Source organism: Aquarana catesbeiana, linkage group LG03 (genome assembly GCF_042186555.1).
Source record: "Aquarana catesbeiana isolate 2022-GZ linkage group LG03, ASM4218655v1, whole genome shotgun sequence".
Taxonomy (NCBI): Eukaryota; Metazoa; Chordata; class Amphibia; order Anura; family Ranidae; genus Aquarana; species Aquarana catesbeiana.
Window position 1 is genome coordinate 547856837 of NC_133326.1, and position 24855 is coordinate 547881691.

The 24855-nt window shown below is 43.7% G+C and overlaps 1 protein-coding gene across 1 annotated transcript in view; it reads left to right on the forward strand.

The window, feature by feature from the left end:
• The first annotated feature begins 326 nt into the window (after positions 1-326).
• Positions 327-24855, forward strand: part of HDHD5 (haloacid dehalogenase like hydrolase domain containing 5) — a 41639-nt gene continuing 17110 nt past the window's right edge. The window contains exons 1-7 of the mRNA XM_073621575.1: positions 327-1662; positions 1906-2109; positions 9372-9484; positions 9792-9885; positions 12591-12627; positions 12910-13084; positions 20904-21092. Of these exons, the coding sequence (XP_073477676.1) occupies positions 1540-1662; positions 1906-2109; positions 9372-9484; positions 9792-9885; positions 12591-12627; positions 12910-13084; positions 20904-21092 (935 nt within the window). The 5' untranslated portion in view covers positions 327-1539. The remainder of the gene's footprint in view (positions 1663-1905; positions 2110-9371; positions 9485-9791; positions 9886-12590; positions 12628-12909; positions 13085-20903; positions 21093-24855) is intronic.

Below are 24855 nucleotides of genomic sequence, written 5' to 3' on the forward strand. Positions count from 1 at the left end.
CCGTCTGCTCACCTCTGTACTCCAACCACCCGGCTGCTCACCTCTGTACCCCCAAACCCCTGTCTGCTCACCTCTGTACCCCCAAACCCCCGTCTACTCACCTCCATACCCTGAACCCCCTTCTCTGCACACCATCCCCTCTCTACTCACATCTGTACCCCAAAAAACCCCACTCTGCTCACTTTTAAACCTCAAACCCCCTTGTTGGCACACTTTTGTACCTCCTCTCTTTGCTAAAGTCAGCCCCCACCATCTCTTTCGATCCCCTCTGCCATGTATTCCTCCCAGCAAAGTCCTTGGGCGGGACTGTTCTTCCAATCCAATCCACAAGGCTGTGGGGGGTGCTGGCCCAGTGAGAAGTGAGTGTGGCTGGGCTAGTGAACTGCAAGGGAAAGATGGATGACACGCCGCCTCCCCCTTCCATTGCTCTTCTCTGCACTGCCCCGGCCAAGGTCCTTCTTTACCGGAAGAACACCGGAGCTCGGTCGGATCTGACAGCCTTTCTCTACAACTATGTCATGGACCCCGGTAGAGAAGGGCTGATCTAAGGGAAAGTTTGGGCTACAAAAAAATGGCCGCCCCCTGTATTCTCACGACATGAGGCAAAAGACACTCCAATATTTAACCTTTATTCGTTTTACTTAAAAGAATAGAACGCGTTTCGAGTGTACTTACAAGACACACTTGACGTCACTTAGAAATATTATAAACTTTACATTTCTACTAAGATTTAGACAATAAGAAGGCTGGTCCACAACGCCCGGTGTTTCGTCAGACCTGTGCAACTGCAGCCTGGAATCAGAGGGAGGTGCATGCTGGGAGTTGTAGTCTCTGATGACAGACAGCGCTGGTGACATTTGTTGCAGGGTTCTTGGTGACCGAGAGGAGCAGGGGTGGAGGAGGGAACACTCAAGGAGGGTGCAGGTGTGCCGTATCAGGGGCCCACACTGGCAGTGCCCAGGGCAGGGGGTGTGGAGGTGAGCTCCAACGGGGGCACACACTGTTAGTGGGGGAGAGTGAAACTGTATCAGGGGGCACACATTATACATTGCCCAGGGCTGGGGGTTGAAGCTGTATGAGGGAAGTGCCCAGGGGAGGAGAGCAATTATAGGAAGGTGGCAGGGTATATTCATAAATCTGCATAGTGCCAGTATAGGGTAATGCCAGCTTCTAAACAGGGCAAAATAGTACACTATATGCATATCTATACCGGGCATTACATAGTACAGTGCCAGGTTAAGAATAATATTAATCATGTATATTTAGTGTACAGTATAGCTGGTAACACTGGCATGTCGTACTGACCAGTGTCTTGCATGTCAGTATTTTAAATGTCACTTGGCCCTCAAAGCTCCATATACAGTACAGCGTGATATTGGCATTGTACACCTATTTATTTTACATCCTGCTCATTAGTGGCCAGTGCCATGCTCTGATACAGGTTGGCGTGTGAATGGTGCTGAGCCCATATAGGTGCAGTGTTGTTGGGCAGAGTTGGCTGTTTGTAAGGTGTCCTCCTTTTAGGGTAGCATAGGTGTGATGGCAGTCTGGCCACAGATGTTTTGCAGGTTGGTGAAGAAGAGATTATCCTGCTGGGCACAGGGGATTTCACCATCAGGAGTGCTGGCAGCACACAGAGGACTGACATCATCAGATGTCCATGTAAGTATCCCTATGACTCATTTTGGATTTAGGGTCTCGAGAAGTGTTTGTATAAAAGTCAGTTTGCAGCTGCCATTGATTGGAAAACTAAAGCTGGCATCCAATTGGTAACTTTGGTTACCAATTGGATGTGATTGGCTAAGTGTTCCCAAGAAACCTCTGCAATTTTTGGTAAACTTTTTTCTCTAGGTGAAACCTTTATAAAAGTTGTATATGTCATTTCTCCTGTCTCTTGTCTCCCAGAGGTCACCCACGTTTGGTCTCCTCTTCGACATCGATGGTGTGTTGGTGAGAGGCCGGAATCCCATCCCAGGTGCGGCTGAGGCATTCAGGAGGTTGCTAGGCAGAGATGGGCGGCTGGCAGTACCCGTTGTCTTTGTAACCAATGCTGGCAATTGCCTACGCCAGGAGAGAGCGAAAGAGCTGAGCCGAGTCCTGGGGATCGAGGTGAGCAAAACAGCAAAATGGATGAGTGAACCGCTATTACTGTCCAGGACACACCCCTACTGTGCTAATGCTAAGTTAGTCACATGTTGCAATTTGATTCTACAGTCTCCTTTAGTAGTGTGAGGGCCTGTTGGTAGACCGAAAAGACACTGTAATGTGTGTCACCAGCTTTAAAGGACAGTTTTTTTTGCCATAATGGAAGTTAATATATATTTCCCATGCAGATTGGAAGCCAAACTGAGCAGGGCTTTCCAAGTGCCTAGGTGAACCCCAGTCGCCAGGCCTGAGTGCTTTGAAATGGAGCAGGGGGAAGGCCCTTGAAGTATAACTAAGTCCTAATTTTATCTTTCCAGTTTATGTTAGTGTATTGTTTGTTTTTCTTTTTAATTCTTCAATACCTACCTTTTTGGGTTTAGAAATTCAGCACTGATCCCATTCCAAAACACTACCCTTGGCCTCTTCCAGTTCTGGTACCCAGGTGCACAAACCCTTTCCAAAAACATTGATGCCCCACAATGCCTTGTGCTCCCTATGGACTTCGATCTATGAGTGCTGGAGCATTGTAGGCAGACAACTCTGCCGGTGCACAAGGAGTCACTCCGAGAGCTGAAATCTGCAATATTCCAAGATCACCAGGTGAAATACGATGAGAATTGCAGAAAGAACAGAAAGAAGGGCAAAGCAGTGACACTATTGGAACACATAGAGGGTTAGCTACTTTTTTATTTATATGTACTTTAACCCTTGCGGACACCAACCAGACTAACTTGGAACTTATACAGGGCTTAAAGCTGAAATGTAATCCACTTATATGTTGCCTTCTCCAGTCCCCCCCCCCCCCCAATTAACATTCTATTGAGTATTTTAAATAAAACCTTTTCCTTTTAATTATATACTTTACTTTAGTCCCCATGACATCATCTCTGGGTCTTTGCGATTATCTTTGCAAAGCTGGTGGGAGAAGGAGGCAGGGTGCTGTACATAGCTTCCTGAAACCAGCACAGCACTCTGTCTCAGTACCCCTTCCAAGAGCCCTCTTGGAGGATTTATGCCTATATTAAAATTCCTTCATAGGCTGACATGGGTTTGGAGGAGTAGATATTCCTAAGCAGGCTGTATTTGCATGCAGTTTGCCTAGTTAATGCCCACATGTAATGTTGAGCCCCCATGATTGAAAGAACTGAAATCCAGTGAATGAAAGGGGTGACACAGGGAGAGTCAGGCTGAAGAGATAAGGGCTAGATGATGCTGGACTTCCCCCAGCCCAGAAATGAGGCAGAATACATCTGCCTTGCTGCGGCTTCTAATGCACCTTGTGAGAAACTCACAGTGTGCAGTGAAATCAGTGAAGTAAGCAATTTCAGTACAGGAGAGGAGCCTATGCAATACTGAGTGGAATGCTGGAGTTCAGCTTTTATTACATGGCTCTGGTGGGTGAAGAGGCCAAAGGTGGAGGGCAGGGAAGGTAAGTATGTTCTGTTGGGGAGGGCAAATGTTTTGTCATAGATAGTAAATTACTCCTGTGCTGCCACACCCTTATTGTATATAAATAATATACATTTTATGTTCACAGCTGCTGCTACCACCTAACTGTGTTCCCACACGTGTTAATTGATACATTAGAAATATAGTAAAGCATTGTTTCTTTAACCTAACAAATTATCAATAAATTATAAAGTGACTCAAATAAAATTGTGGTTGTGCGTAATTGCAAACATTTACATGCTGTAATAGTCCCTGTCACTGGGAAAAGGGATGGGATCTCTAACCCTGTGTCCATGTCTTATGGAGAGCCAGCAGGTTGTGTGCCCAGGTGCACACAGCCCATATAACGAGGGGCTAGTGAGAGCAGAGGGTGGAGGAAGGTGGAGTGTGTGTAGCTTGTTGCTACTGCTGCGTGAAGACAGACCTGTGTCTGGAGAGTGGTCTGCCCTGTGGGAGTCTGCAGCCTATGTAAAGGGGATTCTTTGCCCAGGGACTGGGAAAGGCTGGCCAGCCTTGAGAGTCGGGGAGACTGAGGAAGCCAGTGAGTCCAGGGGGCTGTAAAGAATTGGCAAATCTGTTGAGAGCAAGCAGAGGAACTGCTGACAAGAGAGCCAGGTGGCTTGGTATGTTTTCCTTATTTTTGGAGTGCTTAATGAAGTTAAACCCCTGCGTGGGAATCCTGAATGGACCTTTTTGCTTTTGTTTTTCGGTTTAATAAACGTGGGCTACCAGGCCCTTAACTATAATGCCTGTCTGAGGTGGACTCACTGCACTAAAAACGCATTTATCGCTTGAGCTAAATACCCCAAACATTACAAGTGGTGTTCGAATGCGGGCAGACAGACGGTGAAGTCCGGGTCTCTGCGCCAGTAGTGAGTCATTTCAGGAATTGCTGCTAGCGGTGTGTGGCAGCCAGGCAAACTGCATTGCGCAGAAGTTAAATTGATGAACTGTGTTTGTGTGCATGAGACAGCACAATCTGTGTGTGCACTGTGCAGGTGAGGAAAGCTTGCATGAAGTGAAAAGCAACTTGCTTTAAAGTAACAGTGCTTCATTTTTTGCTGGAAAGCGCAAAAGTGTGGTGGAGTGACTGCAGAGATGAAGCAAGAGTTTGAGCCTGCCGGAGAATATTGCAGACTGTTTTTTGCTACACTTAAAGGGGAAGTGCATGCTGTTGCCCCTGGCAACGCTGGTGCAAGCAGGCCAGCTATTAAGGTGCAAAGTCCCAAGCTTACAAGAGGATGCAATTTGGGAAGCCCTGTCAAGGCTCTGAAGCAAGAGCGCTGTTTTCGGTGCAGAGAGTGGGGGCATGTTATCTCCAAGTGCCCTTTGTCTCAGTCTCCAATACAAGGCGACACGGCCAGACAGAGGTCTGCAACAATGTTTAGAAAGCCTGATTTAAGTCCCAGGAGTGTCCAAAAGGCTTATCAGAAGTTTGACAAGTATGTGGTTGCCCGTAGCAATGGCAGTGATGTCAAGTCTGTGGACTACGCGAGAAACGTATTGCCGACAGAGGATCGTGGCATGTTTAAAGCAACAATGCTTCAAGGAGCGCAAAGTCGCTGCTTTTGGGAGAGTCAGCAAAGTACAGCTGGAAGAGTGCCATCTCCCTTAGCAACAAGGGATCGGGTGTTAACCGGAAGGAGGAGATACAGTGGAGATGTGGAGCGGCATCCCATTAAAGATATGTGTAAAAATGTACCATGCCTGGAATGTGGTCAACTGGGGCATGAAATTTTTTCTTGTCCCAGGTTATGGAACATGCCTGGAGATGTGGTTACTGGGCAGAAGTCTTTGTCTGCAAGCCCAGATTTTTGTGCAAACCTATTTTCAGTCACCTCTGGCAACAGTGAGGAAGTACCTGTTGTGCCTGCAGGGGGTGCTAAGGAGTCAGAAGTGGCTGCTGCAGTTTCATCCCATGGCCACCAGGGAGAGTTAGTCAGTAAAAGTGCGATAAAGGATAGACAACGTACTCAAATGAAGCCAGAGTTACCTGCTACAGATTATGGTAAGACTGTTGCAGTTTGCGGGACTGATCCCAGTGAAGTGGGAGTATATCCGGCTGGGAGATCAGCAGAAGTGGTAAAAATGGACTTGCTGCAGTTTGCTACCCCGAGTAGTGGGGAGACACAGGTTGAAGCTCAACCTGCAGCAAGGTTAAGAACTCAAAAAGACTGGACTCTGTATGTACCTGGTGTAATCCACCAGAGTGCTGGAAGTGGTAACCTAGGGGTGACCAATACAGTTTGTGTGCCAGGTTCCCTAGTGACAGGTGCTACAGAGATGCCCAGGGAAACCTCCCAGGAGCCCGCAGTGGTGAGGCACATGGTTTCCCAGGACAACTGTGGAGCCGCCCTAGTGTGCAAAAGAATGCCTTTGGAGAGGAAGGGTGGTGTGCTGAGCGTTACACGGGGTGCTGTGTGTTCTGACCAAAAACAGCCTGTTAAAGCTTATAACACTGCTATGTCTATGGCTGATGATACATGTACTTATTGTGATGTATTCAAAAGTAATGATGATGTTGGAAAGTGTATTACTGACAATGTTGATGGTTTGGTGTCTCCCATGGTAACCACAGGTAGTGCAGCAGAGTTGTCCCAGGAAATCTCAGGAGGACTCCCAGTGTTGGAGCCGGCGGGGCTCCAGGACAGCTCTGATACTGCTCAGGTGGAAAACAATGGGAAAATAGCTCAAATGAGGGAGTATGTATTATCACAATCTGATGTGGTTGACAGTGACTGGTGCAGATTGTCTGCTGCTAAACCACTCTGTCCACCTGTGTCTCCATGGGCAGAGGGAGCAGTACTACAGAGTGCTGATGACTGGAGCACAGACAGGATAGACTGGGATAGTCTCGCCATTAAGGTGATAGCGTGGTGGAAAGAAATTTCTGAAGGTAATAGTAAGCTGGACACTATTGCTGCTGTGACAAATGGAGAGGCTGCAAAGCCAGTAGACACAGGTGCGTTGGCTGTTGCAGAACTTAACCCCCTCCAGGCGGAAGGATCGGAAAAGGGCGCATATATAGCAGAAGTTTTGTCCACAGCAAAAGAGATGAGTCATGTTGAGTGCCAGGATAATGGATAGGGACTTGGAAGGGCTCAGTGTTGCTGAAAATGAGACAATGAGTGTGACACATGCATTTAGCGGTGCTCATTGGGAGCCGCAAGTTTTGTCAGTGGCCTCTGAGGTGGAGGTCTCTTTGAGTGTCTCAGCCTCTCAAGCCTTAGCAAATGAGCCCCTCCACGTCGTTAGTAAGGGAAAAGTCCCTAGAGTTCTGTGTTTAGATGTGGCATGTCTAGAAATAACTGAGATGTTGTTGGAATTGGTGAAAATCTTTCCGCTGTATACCTGCATGTATCCACCGCAGATGGGCGACCTGGTACTGCGTAGTACCAATCAGTGGAGACACGTGGTACAGGCGATGTTAAGCAATGTTGATAAAAATTGGTTACTGCAATGTTGGTTACTTTTGCAGAAAGTGGTCTCGCAGTTCTCTGCGAGAATGCTTCCAGCGACAGTTATGTGCGGAAGGCGTTCAGGGGAACTGCTAAAGGAATCAGAAATGATAGACATAGTAGAAGTCTCTCCGTATGCTGGTGTGATGAGGTGCATTCCTGCTGGTGCGATCCGAGGTGCAGCTGAGCAGTGGTTGGTACATGGCGCGTGTGCTGTCTCACCCGCTAGACCTCGTGAAAGGGAAGGGCCCGGAAAAGACGCAGCAGTAGTGGGAATTCAATCCATCACTCGCAGGGAGGTGCAGTTTGAGGTACCCGGAGACACTTTGACAGGAAATGGCAGTGTTGGTAACTGTAATGAAAAAGTGTATGAGAAGCACTGTAGAGCACTGTCGGACAACTCAGAGGTATTGGTTGAGGTACCAATGGACACAGAAATGGTTAAAGAGATTGGTGTGGAAAAATGTGGCGCAAAATGTGTGTTGGTAGGACAGTCGCTATTGGAGTGTTGGACAACCGGGAGCGATGTGAAACTGCGGGAATGTCCCATAGGGAGTAACTGCTTGCCTGTAGATGGTCCCTCCCTAGACCCTGTCCTAGCAAACCAGGTGACAAGAGGTCTTGATGATGATGATAATATTGAATTAAATAACCCCTTGTGGAACATTGCTATCGAGGTTAAACAGAAGTATGTGGTGTTGATCTCAGATGATTTGGTTGCCAAGGGTAACCACACAGGGGTTAGTGAACCTGATAAACAGATGTTGTTGGTTAGTGTTGCGTCAGGTAGTGAGAGGGGTCAGTCCCTGACAGATTTCATGGAAATGGGTCCCCAACAGTCCCAGGAGAGTAGGTCTGTGGGAGGGAAAAGGAGGATCCCGTGGCCAGAAGGTGGAAGGGATAGAGAGATTAGTGGGAGCCCATGGTTCAAGGTGAAGTGCTGGTGGAAACATACCCGGAAAAAGAAATGGGCCTACGCAGCGAATGGCTGGCACAGAGGTGTCCCATTCTTAGTGACTGGTTTATGTGTTCCTCCCTCCGGTGCGAAACAAGGGGGGAGTATAGGGAAATGTAGGACCCTGTTAAGATCCAGGGTGGGACGTACCTGGAAGCGCACCCGGAAAAAAGGTTGGGCCTACGTGGCTGACAGCCAGCACAGAGGTGTCCCAACCATGACGGGTGCTGGTGTTCCTCCCTCCGGATCGAAACAAAGGGGGGGGATATGTAATAGTCCCTGTCACTGGGAAAAGGGATGGGATCTCTAACCCTGTGTCCATGTCTTATGGAGAGCCAGCAGGTTGTGTGCCCAGGTGCACACAGCCCATATAACGAGGGGCTAGTGAGAGCAGAGGGTGGAGGAAGGTGGAGTGTGTGTAGCTTGTTGCTACTGCTGTGTGAAGACAGACCTGTGTCTGGAGAGTGGTCTGCCCTGTGGGAGTCTGCAGCCTATGTAAAGGGGATTCTTTGCCCAGGGACTGGGAAAGGCTGGCCAGCCTTGAGAGTCGGGGAGACTGAGGAAGCCAGTGAGTCCAGGGGGCTGTAAAGAATTGGCAAATCTGTTGAGAGCAAGCAGAGGAACTGCTGACAAGAGAGCCAGGTGGCTTGGTATGTTTTCCTTATTTTTGGAGTGCTTTAATGAAGTTAAACCCCTGCGTGGGAATCCTGAATGGACCTTTTTGCTTTTGTTTTTCGGTTTAATAAACGTGGGCTACCAGGCCCTTAACTATAATGCCTGTCTGAGGTGGACTCACTGCACTAAAAACGCATTTATCGCTTGAGCTAAATACCCCAAACATTACAATGCATTAATCACCGTACACATATTCTACCGACAAATCAATAATATAAATGCACAGTGATATAAATCAACAATTATATTGTACGTTAATAATACACATCAAACATTACTAGTGTTATATATTTGCTCTAAAGTCCATATATTATCACCAATCCAATAACGCCTCTGTTTCTAAACAGAGACACTATTGGATTGCTGATAATATATGGACATTAGAGTGTCTATGCAACACTGGTAATGTTTTATGTGTATTGTTAACGCACAATATAATTTATATTGCTGTGCATTTATATTATTCATTTGTCGGTGCATTATGTCTATGATGATTCATGCATGTAAATGTTTGCAATAAGGCACAACCACAATTTTATTTGAGTCACTTTATATTTAATTGGTCATTTGTTAAGGTAAAGGAGCAGCGCTTCACTATATTTTTTAAATATATATATTTTTTGTAAACCTGTTGCTTTGTTCTATACAGAGCGGGTAGCATCATCTGCTAATATTTGCTCTTTCTTCAGGTGTCCCATGATCAGGTCATCCTTTCCCACAGTCCTTTTCGAATGTTCCATCAGTTCCATGACAAGAGGGTCCTGGTGTCCGGTCAGGGACCAGTGGAAGAGATTGCCAAGGAGTATCCTTTTACATGCCTAGGTGTCACTAGAACAGGAATAGATGGGAAGTCTTCCAAATCTGTTCTTGTGATTACTGTCTAAGAGTAATCATTTGCTGTCAAGTCTTCAGGACTTGAGAGACAGTATAAAAATCCAACAGAGATTTTACCCCTTCCCCGCTTAATCTAAAACTAACGTTTTTATCTGAAGTTCTACTTTCATTTTTTTATCCTTTAAGCATTCTGCCCATTATTCTCCTTGTGCAGCAGTTTAGCAAAATGCTTGTTTAATCCTTTGTAAACTCTATGCTTCCTTGACACTGTACAGCCTAGGCTTCCGGGACACAGTCACAATTGAAGATGTCAGAAGGGCTTTTCCACTACTGGATATGGTGGATGAAAGTCGCAGGCCTAAGAATCTGGTGAGTGCTGGTAATGGAAACCGTTGTGCTGCTGTTAGTGTGCAGATAGTAAACAAGAGATTGCAGGGTGTGCAGAGGGATGACCAACCCAAAAAAAAAAACAAATATGGATCCTGCTCCTTAAAAGCATGTTATATGACACAGTCCTTCGTGTCATTTGGACCCCTGTAACACCTAAAAAACCTGGCTGATCCTGACAGTTTCTCCCCACCCCTATGTAAACTGACCACAGTAATCAAAGCTGCTGAGCTCCGACACCGTGGTCATTTTGAGTGCCTCCGTCAGCCACAGCCCTGCTGTCTCTTCTCTCTGCTCTTGTGTCCTCCTCCCCCCTTCCCTCCCTGCTTCTCGGCTCATGTGTCAGGGTCCACCGCCGCCCCTGCCCCCCCTGCTGCTGCTGTAATAACATGATTTATTGTACATAATCTACTGTGTCTTATAATGATATATCCCCCTGTGTGTGTGCTGTATAAAAAAAAAAGGCGTATATATGTTATCTGTGACTGCTGATCAGCGGTCACGTGACGCCCCACATCTCTTCTTCTCTCGCCTCCTCTACCCCCCCCCCCCCGACTGACGTCAGCGGGGGAATCTCACACACACACAGGGGGACATATCATTATAAGGCAAAGCGGATTATATAAAGTACATGATGTGGGTTAACAAACCCTTTAATAGTCAGCTACTGCTCTTTCACTGTCCAGGAGCAGGCTGAGGGTAGACACCTTTGTATTCTTCAGTGCACACCTAATGCATTGTCAATATTAGATATTATTAAAAGCAAAGTTTTGCAGTTACAGGTTTTCCACTGAAGCAACGCCTGACACAAAAAGGGTTAAATGACGCAAGCGGCAAACGGTTAACAAAATGGAAATTAAATGAACAGAAGAGAAATCCAAATCAATATTTGGTGTGGCCACCCTTTGCCTTCAAATCAGCATACATTCTTCAGGGTACACTTTCACACAGTTTTTGAAGGAACTCGGCAGGTAGGTTGTTCCACGCATCTTGGAGAATTAACGACAGATCTTCTATGGATGTAGGCTGCCTCAAATCCTTTTGTCTCTTTGTGTAAGCCCAGACAGACTTGATGGTGTGGACATCAGGGCTCTGTGGGAGCCAAACCATCCCTTCCAGGATTCTTTGTTCTTCACATTAAAGATAGTTCTCAATGACATTAGTTGTATATTTGGGGTTGCTGTCCTGCTGAAGAATACATTTGGGGCCAATCACACACCTCCCTGATGGCATGGCATGATGGATAAGTATCTGCCTGTATTTCTCAGCCATGAGGACACATTGATCCTGACCAAATCTCCAACTCCATTTGCAGCCCCAAATTTGCAAGGAACCTCCACCATGTGTCACTGTTGTCTGCAGACACGCATATTATCATATCGCTCTCCAGCTTTTCGCGAACAAACTGCCTTTTGTTACAGCCAAATATTTCACATTTTATCTCATCAGTCTAGAGCACCTGCTGCCATTTTTCTGCACCCCAGTTCCTATGTTTTCATGCATAGTTGAGTACTTTAGTTTTGTTTCCACGTCGGAGGTATGGATTTTTGGCTGCACTTCCATGAAGACCACTTCTGGGTGGACTTCTCTGGACATTAGATGGGTGTACCCGGGTCCCATTGGTTTCTGCCAGTTCTGTGCTGAAGTGAAGTTCTATCGAAGGGAAGTAAGCATGTTGTGTCTTTTATCTGCTATATTAAGTTTCCTTGGCCAACCAGGATCAATGATGTCCTCAATGCTGAGAAATCCAGGCAGATACTTATCCATCATGCCATACCATCAGGGATGTAGTTGACCCCAAATGTATGATACAACATGACAACAACCCCACACATACAGCCAATGTAATTAAGAACTATCTTCAGTGTAAAGAAGAACAAGGAGTCCCGGAGGTGATGGTTTGGCCCCCACAGAGCCCTGATTTCAGCATCATGGAGTCAGTGGGATTACATGAGTAGACAGAAGGATTTTAGGCAGCCTACATCCACGGAAGATCTGTGGTTAGTTGTCCAAGATGTTTGGAAAAGCCTACCTGCCAAGTTCCTTAAAAAACTGTGTGCAAGTGTACCTAGATTAATTTATTTCCTATTTTGAAGGCAAAATGTGGTCACACCAGATGTTGATTTGATTTGGATTTCTCTCCTGTTCATATACTTTCCATTTTGTTAATTGATACAATAAGTTAATAACACTTCTATTTTTGAAAGTATTCTTAAAGTATAACTAAAGGCAAAACTTTTTTTTTTTAGTTTTAGATGGAGTGGATTATTGCTGTCTGTGCCCCCCATTAAGGAAATGCACCCTCTCTATTTGTCCTGTTGACTATTATTATTGAAAACGAAAGATAAGTAATAGAGGGGAAATCTTCAAATGAGGACACTGGTTCTGGTGACCTGGGGGTCCCCAGGGAATTTCCTTAATTTGCAGGGAGTTCCTCTAACTTCCTGTTTGGCTATGGGACAGGAAGTGAAGGGAAATCTCCGCAATGGGACACAGATGGCGAAAACAAATTTTGACAGAGGTTATAACCCTCCCTTTTTCTATCCAAAATAAAAAAATTAATAGCATTTTTGCACTCCTGCCTAAATCTTTTGCACAGTAGTGTGTGTATGTGTGTGTGTGTGTGTGTGTGTGTATATATATAATAAAAAAATATATATGTATAGATGCCAAATTTCTCTTTATAGGTTCCGTCTCCTCTCTTGGCTTTCCCTACTGTAGAAGGTGAGAACTGAGTTTACTTACTATTGTCTATGAATGGCCTTTGTACATTGCCCAGTTGCTCACCAGAGATGAAGCAGTGTTGGTTTTCACTAACCATCACCAGAGTACCTTGTAAGCTTTTGAAAGTAATAAGTCTGTCGCTTCTTTAACAGATGCATGCCAGCAAATCTCTGAGATTGAAGCTACGTTAGTCAGATTGTTTATTAACACACTGCAAAATTTCCTGTCTGTATCCAGCACATGGGATGAAGCTGACCAGTAATACTATCTGTGTCTTTGCAGCCATCGTTCTGTTGGGGGAGCCAGTGCGCTGGGAGACCAGCCTGCAGCTTATCCTGGATGTCTTGCTGAGTTCTGGCAGGCCGACCGAGTGGCAGATGCAGCCGCCATACCCGCACATTCCTGTGTTGGCGTGCAACATGGATCTTCTCTGGATGGCAGAGGCAAAAATGCCCAGGTGAGCAGTGTCACGGAACGTCCCACACTCCGCTTGAGTGCTTCCGTCATATACCACTTCCTCCCAGTCTGTATACAGATATCAGATATTCCAACCTCTCTGAGCACAAAACAAGGCGACACTTGCTTGTTGCTACCATGAACTGTTTTATTCAGAACCAGAATACAGTCTTATATACAGGAGAAAATATTACTCTAACAATACAAACGTAACCTAATTAACATGAGCTAATTAACTAATCCTTTATACAGCCTAGGTGATTGAGACATGACCTTTTGCCCAGACTGAGTTAATTATCACAGGACACCTTATCACAATAGCAGCAGCTCCAATAGGAGTCGTCCCGTCTCCTACATTGTATAGAGGACAATGTGATCAGCTCATTCAATTAACATAAACGCAGGTAGTTGGAGTTGATGACACCAGCATCTCCTCACAGGATGTGTCCCAACAGTATAATTCAGTCTTATCATTCTAAAATGGCATATAAAGGGTTCACAGAGTCTGTGTGTTTTGGGGGGACATGGAGCTGAATCCAAAGTAACACCAACCCCAGGGTCCCCAGGCATACAGCTCACAGAGAGCACCATTCCCCCAAATGCTAGGGCCCATAATCAAAAGGCAACAGGCTTGCATTCAGTCCTCTCCAACAGCCTCTGTCCCGGCTAGGTCTGTCACAAGCAGGTATTTTATACACACAGCAGTATCATTTCCCCGGATCTACAGAACCATAAGCTCAGAAAAGGGAGTCTTAAAGTGGTTGTAAACCCCATTCACAAAAATCTGACCTATGCGCATAAATCTGTAGTGAAGGGTGTGGTCCCTCGTGCTACCAAGTGAATAAAAAAAATAATAATAAAAAAAAATAAAAAGGTGAAAAGCTGCTGCTGGACCTAAAGTGTACACAGTGCACAAGAGTAAATATAAGTAGAAGTGATCAGCACAACTTCCTAAATCATGAATAGTGTAAATAATTAATCAATAATGTGCTAAAACAGTTAAACATGTATGACAATGGAATCGGTGATCAAAGTCCAAAATATCAGGTGTGGTGAAGCGATTCTTCTAAGAGATATAAACAAATTCTTCTGAACACAATCACTGTGGCTTTGCAATAGCTTAATGCTCCCAGAGCTCTTACCCCAATAAGAAGTATAATCAGCCTTATCGATCTCCTATGGTGAAGACGGGCTTACAGTTCCAAATCTCCAATTTCCAGGCGTGTTGAAGGTTCCGATTCTGGATGGTGTTAAACCAGGCTCACAGCTCCCAATTACACGATCATATCAAGGTTCTGAATATTATATAAGAACAAAAAAATTGCCTTCCATAGTGTAAAACGTATAAACAATACAAATTTATTCAAAAGCCGAATGGATTCTTACATTAAAAGCGGTTTAAAAGAGCCCTACATGTTACGCCCTACACGCTACGTCACGACACGTGACTTCATCAGCTGATGAAGTCACATGTCGTGATGTAACCCATAGAGCATGGCCGGATACATAGAGCGAACCGGAAGTGATGTAAGAGGCATCTGTTAGGCTGTGTTTGCACTTTACAAGCTCTTTTAAACCGCTTTTAATGTAAGAATCCATTTGGCTTTTGAATAAATTTGTATTGTTTATACGTTTTACACTATGGAAGGCCATTTTTTTGTTCTTATATAATATTGCGGTGCTTTCAATGGGCAGGGGCGGTGGAGGAGCAGTGTTATCCACCGCCCCAAAGATACTGCTTACAGGACTTTTTTTAACGTTCCGCAAGTGCACCACTCCAGTGTGAAAGCACTCCAGATTTCACACTGGAGTGACAGGAGAGGCGCTTTGCAGGCGCTGTTTTTAGCGCTAAAACGTCTGTAAAGCGCCTCAGTGTGAAAATGGCCTAAGTCTCGTGTCTTTCTGCTGCTAGGTACTTTTGTTATCAGCATGATAACCTCTGACAAGTTCTCCAACAACCGAGATAAAATCAGCCTGAAATTTGTGTCAGGGATGTGCCTAGAAATTGATTTTCAGACAGCTGGTCTATTCACAGCACAGCTCTGCACATTTCCTCCAATCAGCTGTCACACAGTGTATGCCAAGAATGCACACCCAGTGGTGGAACAGGAAGAGTATGCATGCTGAAAAAACAGCATCCGATCCACTCCTGATCAGCACTCTCAGCTAATGGCTGAGAGCGCTGATCGAAGTTTTCTGACGGGAGGGGGCTGTCCCGTTGTCAGAACACAACAGCTCAGCGGGGAAGATCGCTGTATGAACCTTGCATGGTTAGTACAGTGGCTCCGACCAGAGCTGTCAGGTTTTTTTCGTGCAACCCGCTGGGTTGCACAAAAGAAAACTGTTGGTGTGTACCAGGCTTTAAGGACAATCTGGATTTCCTAATTTCCTAAAGATAAACAATTTATGCTGAGTTTTTTTCACTAAAAAACAAGCAATTTGAGACCATGACAAATCCTCATAATATGTAAACCCAAAAATGTTTCCACCTTCTGGCCACCTATATATATATATATATATATATATATATATATATATATATATATATATATATATATATATATATATATACCAGAGAATGATGGATCTTTCTTGGTCTTGTAGAATCCAAAGTTATTTCCTTAGTTTTTGCATTATTACGTTTTAAATACTTTTCTATACACCACTTAATCAAATGTTGAATTCTCTGCCTATAACCTGTTTTGTCATTATGACCTCAACTAAGGTGCTGTTATCAGCAAATATCACTATAGTATTTGACATTTTATGGGAGATCCGTCATTTGTAAACAGGGCCAGACTCAACACACATCCCTGTGGTTTTCCTGTATTCCAGGGGTGTCCAACCTACAGCCCATGGGCTACATGCTGCCCAAGAGGGCTATGAATGTGGTCCAACACAAAATCGTAAACATGCTTAAAAAGGTTGACTTTTTTGGGGGGTGAGTTTTTTTGTAAAAATGTGTTTACACTTTAAAATATGACAGTGTCACTTTACTGGGCTTTTAAGAGTTTTATAATCCCAAAGAAAAATCTCCCACTCTTCACAATCACACCTTATTCATGTCATCAGTTTTCTGTAGCACCTATATTTGTAAGCAACTATCTTCAAGGATGAAGCACACGAAGGGCAAAATTAGAACCAAAATATCTAATGAGCACCTTGAGAATTCAATGAGAATTGCTACTACATCCATCAAACCAGATATTGATGTGTTAATTTATCAAAAACAGTGTCAAATATTGAACTAGTTTTTTGCTGCCCTCTATCTTTTAGAATAAAAAAAATTACAAAAAATGAAGTTTTATTACTTTACATTTACATTATCTATATCAGTGATCATTAACTTGTGATCTGCCCAACTTTTTCTGCTATCCTTATTGTTATGCTCTGTACACACGGTCGGATTTTCCGACGGAAAATGTTCGATGGGAGCTTGTTGCCGGAAATTCCAACCGTGTGTAGGCTCCATCGGATATTTTCCATCGGAATTTCCATCACAAAATTTGAGATCTGGATCTCAAATTTTCCGACAACAAAATCCGTTGTCGTAAATTCCGATCGTGTGTACACAATTCCGACCCACAAAGTTCCACGCATGCTCGGAATCAAGCAGAAGAGCCGCACTGGCTATTGAACTTCATTTTTCTCAGCTCTTCGTACGTGTTGTACGTCACCGCGTTCTTGAAGTTCGGAATTTCCGATAAGATTTGTGTGAAAGTGTGTATGCAAGACAAGTTTGAGCCAACATCCGTCGGAAAAAATCTATGGATTTTGTTGTCAGAATGTCCGATCGCGTGTGTATGGAGCAATAATATATTTTATGTGTGGCCCAAGACAATTCCTCTTTTTCCAATGTGGCCCAGGAATGTTAAAAGGTTGGACCCCCCTGCTGGATTCAGAATAACAGTATTAGACACTTGGGGGTTGATTTACTAAAGGCAAATATGCTGTGCATTTTGCAAAGTGCAGTTGCAAGAGCAGTTGCTCCAGAGCTTAGTAAATGAGCAGAAGCTCTGCAAACTTCCATCATTCAATCATGTGCAAGCAAAAATGCAGCTTATTTTATTTTTCTTGCACGTGATTGGGTATTCTTAGTAAATGAGAAACGCTTCACTTTGCAAAGTCCTGGAGCAACTGCACTTGCAGAGTGCAACTGCACTTTGCAAAGTGCACAGTCTATTTGCCTTTAGTAAATAAACCCCTAGACCTCCTATTCTCACAGCTTGTGGTCTATTTTTTTTAGGAAATCCATAATCCATAAGCACAGCAGTGTGCATACACCCAAAGCAGTTAAAGTGTTTGTAAAGTAATTTTTTTCATTTCAAAATAACAAACAGGTTATACTTACCTGCCCTGTGCAATGGTATTGCATAGAGTGGCTCCAATCCTCCTCTTATCTGTCCCCCACTGGCACTGCTGGCTCCTCCCCTTCTTGGTGTGCCACCTTAGAAAGTCACTTCCTATGGTGGCACACCTGTGGGCTTGATCCCCAGCTGCACTGCCTGTGTCTATAGACACAGACAGCGAGGCTCGGCCCTGCCCCCTGCTCCCTCATTACAGGATTTGACTGACAGCAGTGGGAGCCAATGGCAAAAAATTGGTTTCAAGGAGAATTATAGACTTCTATATCTATACTCACCTTGCCTCCAAGCTGCTGCAGCTGTACCCCACCAGCTCTATGCCTGAGAACTGAGCGATCACATCACTACTGATTGCTCAGTTCTCAATCTGCTCAACACTGACAGTCTCTGCTATCTGCTCTGCCCCTCCAGCTCTTACTGGAGCTCTGTGCTGGGGAAGGGGCGGGTGCAGCTGGCTCTCAGATATGCACTGAGGCTGAGCCAGCTGCTGATCAGGCATCTGGGTGGAACCTGACAATCTGGTGGGAATTCTTTCATATCCTGAAGCGACTCTGTGACATCAGCCAACAGCATTCTAGGTCAAATAAGAACAAAAGTAAGTGCACTCCTGTTAACCAAAAGTTTGGCCAGAAATGCTTTGGCCTTAGTTCTTCTTTAACTACTTGAAAACCAGACTGTTTCACCCCCTTCCCGCCCAGGCCATTTTTCAGTTTTCAGCACTGTCACACTTTGAATAACAATTACTCATTTATGCCAAACTATACCCAAATTAATTTTATATATATTTTTTTTTAGACTGATATAGCTTTCTTATGGTGGTATTTAACCACCACTGCATTTTTTGATTTCTTATATATATATATAAAAGAAAAATTTGAATAAATGTTGAATTCCCCCCCCCCCCCCAAATAAATAAATAAATAAATAAATAGTCTTCATAAAGAAAAAAACAACCAAAAAAATGTGTATATTATTTAGTCTGTGTGAAAATTAGAGAGTCTACAAACTATAGTATAGATTTAGAAATTGATCAATCCTGATGTTCTGACTGCCTATTTCAATTCTTGAGGCCCTAAAATGGCAGGACAGTACAAATACCCCCAAAAATAATCCCTTTTTTGGAAAATAGACAGTCCAAGGTATTTAGTAAGAGGCATGGTGAGTTTTTTTAAAGCCCCATACACACCATCAGAGTTTCTGCTGATTTTTGTCTTCAGATTTACCAAAACCATTTAGTGCAATGGCCTGCCTGATTGCATACAAATTGTAACTCCTAAGGTTGGACCTCATATTATATGGTTTTGGTAAATCTGAAGACAAAAATCAGCAGAAAATCTGATAGTGTGTATGGGGCTTAACCACTTAAGCCCCGAACCATTTGGCTGCCAAAGGCCAGAGCACTTTTTGCGATTCGGCACTGTGTCGCTTTAACTGACAATTGTGCGGTCGTGCAACGTGGCTCCCAAACAAAATTGACGTCCTTTTTTTCCCACAAATAGAGCTTTCTATGGTGGTATATTTGATCACCTCTGCGGTTTTTTTTTTGCACTATAAACAAAAAAATACCGTCAATTTTGAACAAAAAACGCATTATTTTTTACCTTTTGCTATGATAAATATCCCCAAAAAATATATAAAAAATATCCCCAAAAAATATAAAAGAAAATGTTTTTTTCTCAGTTTAGGCTGATATGTATTCTTCTACATATTTTTGGTAAAAAAAAATCGCAGTAAGCGTTTGATTGGTTTGCACAAAAGTTATAGCGTCTACAAAATAGGGGATTGTTTTATGGCATTTTTATTGATAATTTTTTTTTTTTACTAGTAATGGCGGCGATCAGCGGTTTTTATCGTGACTGCGACATTATGGCGGACACATCGGAAACTTTTGGTGCAATTTTGGGACCATTCACATTTATACAGCAATCAGTGCAATTAAAAATGCATTGAATACTGTGTAAATGTGACTGGCAGTGAATGGGTTAACCACTAGGTGGCGGTGTAGGGGTTAAGTGTGTCCTAGGGAGTGATTCTAACTGTGGGGGAAGGGGCTGTGTGTGACACTACACTGATCACCGCTCCCGATCACAGGGAGCTGTGATCAGTGACAGTGTCATTAGGCAGAACGGGGAGATACTTGTTTACATTAGCACCTCCCTGTTCTTCCTCACCGTGAGACGATCGCGGGTATCCCCGCCGACATTGAGTCCGCGGGACCCGCAATCACGGTCACGTAACTCCCGGCGGCGCGCGCGCACCCGCAAGCTGCCTCTTAAAGGGCCACTTACAGGTACATTAATCTGCCTGTATGTGCCCTTCTGCCGCAGTATATCTGCTTGAGGCAGTCGGGAAGCGGTAAAGTCACAATTTTTTTTTTTTTTTTTTCACATTTTTATCTTAAGTTTAAGTCATTTCTCACACTTTATATAAATACTTACAATTGAACCTCAAACACATTCTGCTACTCTTCCTAAGTATAGGAATACCACATTTGTAAGATTTTTTCACAGACTAGATGCATAGAGGTGCCCAAATTCCAAGAGACACAGCGAGTCTTTTGAAATTTAATTTTTTTTTTTTGCTACATGGTTTTGTAAAAACTGGAAAAAAAAATTAAATTGTATTTTTTTACACAACGTTGTCAATAAGCTATTGATGTGAGATACAGAGATAAGACCAGTCACCCTGCAGAAGGAGAGAGAGCAGCAGTGACTGGTCTTTATTACAGGAGACTCCTATACAGAGGTAAAGTTTCTCACTGTATTACTGCTGAAATCTCGAAGAAATACACAAAGCACATCAAGATTCAAGTAAGAATTCGCATGACAAATGTGTTAGTTGAAGCAGACTGTTCCCCCTATTTCACCAAAAATCGCATCAGCAAAGCATCTTATGTTCATTAGCTAAACAAACATTTTTTTGCTTTTACTTGCAATGACTGTTTTTCTACTTCCCGGTTTCTGGAAGCACTGGCAATGTAACTCTAGCCTCACAGATGCATCCTGGGAAGGCTACATCGCCATGGTCTGCTCCCTCAGGACACTGAGGGAGCAGACCATGATGTACACTGTCGCATGTTTCTGGAGGCAGACTCAGATTACTCTGCCCTTAGTAAAAATGGCTACTGTGGGAAGAATGGGGAAGAAAAGAAAAATAACACACAGAGAATAAAAATTAATTATATATATCATTTTGTAGATTAATACACATTTTTAAAGATGCCTTTGGTGTAATATTTAAGATAAGTTAAGATAAGTTCCTCTTTAATGAGGGAGGGATTCTGGATTCCAAATCATGAGCAAGGTCCTCTCACAAGAGGCTGAACATATGTCATCTTAAAGAAAGCAAGAAGGGGCAGGAGGCAGAAAATACAAATGCTGCTTTTTGGTTTGACAGGAGCGAATCTTTAGTCTCTTGTAGCCCCATATATTATCTGTCCTCATTTGTCCTGTTCAGGTTCGGCCATGGGACGTTCTTGGTGTGCCTGGAGACTTTGTACCGTAAAATCACTGGGAAGGAGCTGCATTACGAGGCCCTGATTGGCAAACCCAGCATGGTGACGTACAGCTTCGCGGAGCAGCTGATTATGAGCCAGGCAAGAGAGCGTGGCTGGGACACTCCAATACAGACCTTGTATGCTGTCGGGTGAGTGGTTACACTTTATACAATAGGGAAGTACTGTGAGCCCCAAGCATGACCTGTTAGACCCCACCACTGTCACATGGAAGGAGCTCACATACTCCCCCATACCCCAAACCACCAATGAGGTACTGGGTATGACCTCCTGCCATGTGACTGTGCTATGGTCTTGCAACTGATCTCTGGGCTTGAACACTATCATTTGACAGATAATGTGACATTATGCTGGCAAGGCGAGTACCAGGGGGCTTGAGGGGAGTTGCATGTTCTTCTAATTCCTGGAAGTTCCAGTTTTTATGGGGCTTCTGTACAGGAGAACACTGGAAAGGTGGCTACAGGAGGTTTACAATGCCTGCTCTAAAGCAAACTTGTTATTTACTATTAGCAATCATTACACGGGAGTGTGAAGCACGTCTGCTGACCCTCCATGGGTTGCGTGTGTGTGGCATGTCTTTTATTCCCATGGTTGTACAATAAAGGAGCTTTTTTTATTTTCTGGAAGTGCCACTATCTTCTTCTCTTCCATTTGCATGGATGGGGTTTGCAGACCCAGGCAGGCAACCAGGATTTTCCTCTGGCAGATGAGGATCTCACAGGGAAGCCTCTGGAGCGGTGCTCACCCCATTTGCCTTTCCCTTGTTATTTACTTCCTTTGCAGCAAAAGACCGGCCGCACACCAATGATCTCAGTGTTTCTATACAACTTTATAATTCCAGGAACCATGCACAGATAAGTACCATCTAGGAACCGCCCTGTGCTGACTTGTTTCACCTGGGAATGGGCTTAATTGCAGGTTTTACGATTAATAAAGCAGAGATCTTGCGAGCCACAACAATCCAGTGCCTATAAAGTGAAAATAATAATAATATCCAGCTGCAAACGCAGATCACGTTTCATAATCGTGCGAAAATGATATAAAGAAATAAGTGCGTTGCGCTAGAAAAAATCGTAATAAATATATGCCTATGTGTAAATTTGCATCAAGTGTATATCACAGTGATTGGCTGCGTCCAAACACGCTTTGGAGCCACCTCCGGGCTCTATACTGAAATGCAGATATCGATCTCCAGCTGGTTCAATCAATGCAACTCCAAGCCATAAACAAGAGAAAACGCAATAGTGTGATACCGTAAAATTTATTAATAAAACACACTCCCCACATTGGGGTACTCACATAAAACAGGTGCGTGAGTGCACCACTCTGTATCAGGCTTCCAAAGTGATAAAAAATGCCGGTATGGCGTGTGGTATGGTAAGCGCCTCCCCACGATCCAACTCCGTGCTGTCAGCTCCGTCCTGGCCCCTCCCCTACGCGTATTCGACACAGGGATCACGTATCTTCATCAGGGATTATCCCCCTACGCGCAGGGGAGGGGCCAGGACGGAGCTGACAGCACGGAGTTGGATCGTGGAGAGGCGCATACCATACCACACGCCATACCGGCATTTTTTTATCACTTTGGAAGCCTGATACAGAGTGGTGCACTCACACACCTGTGTTATGTGAGTACTCCAATGTGGGGAGTATGTTTTATTAATACATTTTACGGTATCACACTATTGCGTTTTCTCTTGTTTATGGCTTGGAGTTGCATGGATTGAACCAGCTGGAGATCGATATCTGCATTTCAGTATAGAGCCCGGAGGTGGCTCCAAAGCGTGTTTGGACGCAGCTAATCACTGTGTCACACACTCTGAGGTGAGCGCAACTGCCTTGGGGCATCACTGGAGTGCACCGGAGCATGGTTTTGCAGAACTATAGATTGGATGAGCATGCTGGATGATATTACTTATGGACACTGTTTTACACATTTATTGGGCATTTATTATGTATGATTTTTGTTTATCACAAAGGAACATCTAATAGAATTTTTTGATGTATATGCATAGCACTGTGCACTTTGACATTCTGTGTCGCACTTTTGATATTGCGCATGCACATTGCACTTTAAAACTTTTTCTGTTATAAACTGTCACTTATGAATTTACCACTTTGTTTACTTGATTGACATCTGACATTTTATGAATATATTGTATACGTTTTGTATTTGATTGATATACACTTGATGCAAATTTACACATAGGCATATATTTATTACGATTTTTTTCTAGCGCAACGCACCTATTTCTTTATAAGTTTTACGATTAAGCCTGTTAATGGCTGAAACATGTCAGAGTGAGGAGGTTCCCAGGCAATGCTTTTTGTGCATGGTTTTCATAATAATATAGTTTTATATAAATGTTGAGATCATCTGTCCTGGTCCTTTGCTGTAATATATGTACGGGGAGCATGGACAAGCTCTATCCGATGACTGCAAGTTTCCAAGCTCTATCTGATGACTGCAAGTTTTCAGATGCCAAGAACCAAGTGAGCGTGGGAACGTCAATCTTTTTTTCTGTCACTTGTTATTTACTTTATATTGGACAGAGTAAAGGCTCTTTTTGACAAGGAGTGCCCAATGTCATTTTTTTTTTATCGAGGTGTAGAAAACAAACTTGTATTATGTAGTTTATTTTTATATGTACATGGGACAATATTTCATGTCTACTGCTTTCTTCCTGCTGATCTTCACTTGAATTTTGCCTATTCAGAAAGCGGTTGATGAAACTCTCAGATATGATGTGATTTAGTGATGCTGATGTGGTCTTTAATAATTTGTGTATGGTCTGATTACTTTACTTTAGAGTAGATTTAAACTCAATAAAGTAGATGTAAATGATTAAACTCTCATATAATCTTTATAGAGGTGTACCAGTCGTTTTTGTGTTTATTAAAAGTTAGTAGCTACAAAAAGTGTAGCTGCTGACTTTTAATAAATACACACTCACCTGTACCAGGATCCAGCGATCTGCTCTCCCTGTCCTCTCCTTGTCCTCTCACCGGCGCTGGCATTTCAACTGTGGGTACCCGACTGTGACAGCTTGCTGCTTTACAACCAGGTGCACACTACGCATGCGCGAGTCGTGCTGCATCTGCTGAATGGTAAGGGAGTCTTCTGGGACCTGTGGTGTGTCCCAGAAGACTGCAGGGAGGGAAGGGGAGAGGAGAACTTCCATTCAAAATGCCTAGTTGATCCGAGCAAAAGTGGGAGCAGGTACCTGTCAAAACTAGGTACCCGCTCTGCCCCCAAAATAAATTACATTCCAAATTTGGCAGGGGTAAGGGGGAGAAATAAAATAATCCCTGAAGATCCTTGTTTAGGCACTTTCTATTATATAACGCTCATTCCCTATCGCCCAGTTATGCTCCAGCATTGTCATCCTGTCTCACGGACTTCCTATGGAGACTACAATGACTGTTTCTATACACATTACACAGGCATGGTCTACTGTTGTCACCATCAGCAAGCCTACCATGAGAAATACCATGCAACCATCACTGGAGTCCATGTAGATGGGAAGTGGCTGAAAAGAAGCTGCATGGGATGGAACAAAGCATGAAAAAAGGTGAAAACATGGATTTAATAAAAAAAAAAAAAAAAAAAAAAAAAAAAAAAGACCATTGTTGATGATAAAAAACAAGAAAAAAAGAAAAAAATGAACACCGCGCTATGCTATAAGAGTAATTTAATCTATAAAAGGTCAACAGTTCATGCGCAGTCCCACTTTTCAGTGAATAAAGTGCTCGTGCTTCAAATCAATAAAGGTGCTCCAATTTCAATGTGCAGACGAAGGTGCCCCACATGGATGTGCACTCACCCTTATATGTTGACCCTCCTATCTCTAAGATGGTCACTTGTGCCTTGTGGGGATAAATTACCCCTGGGTT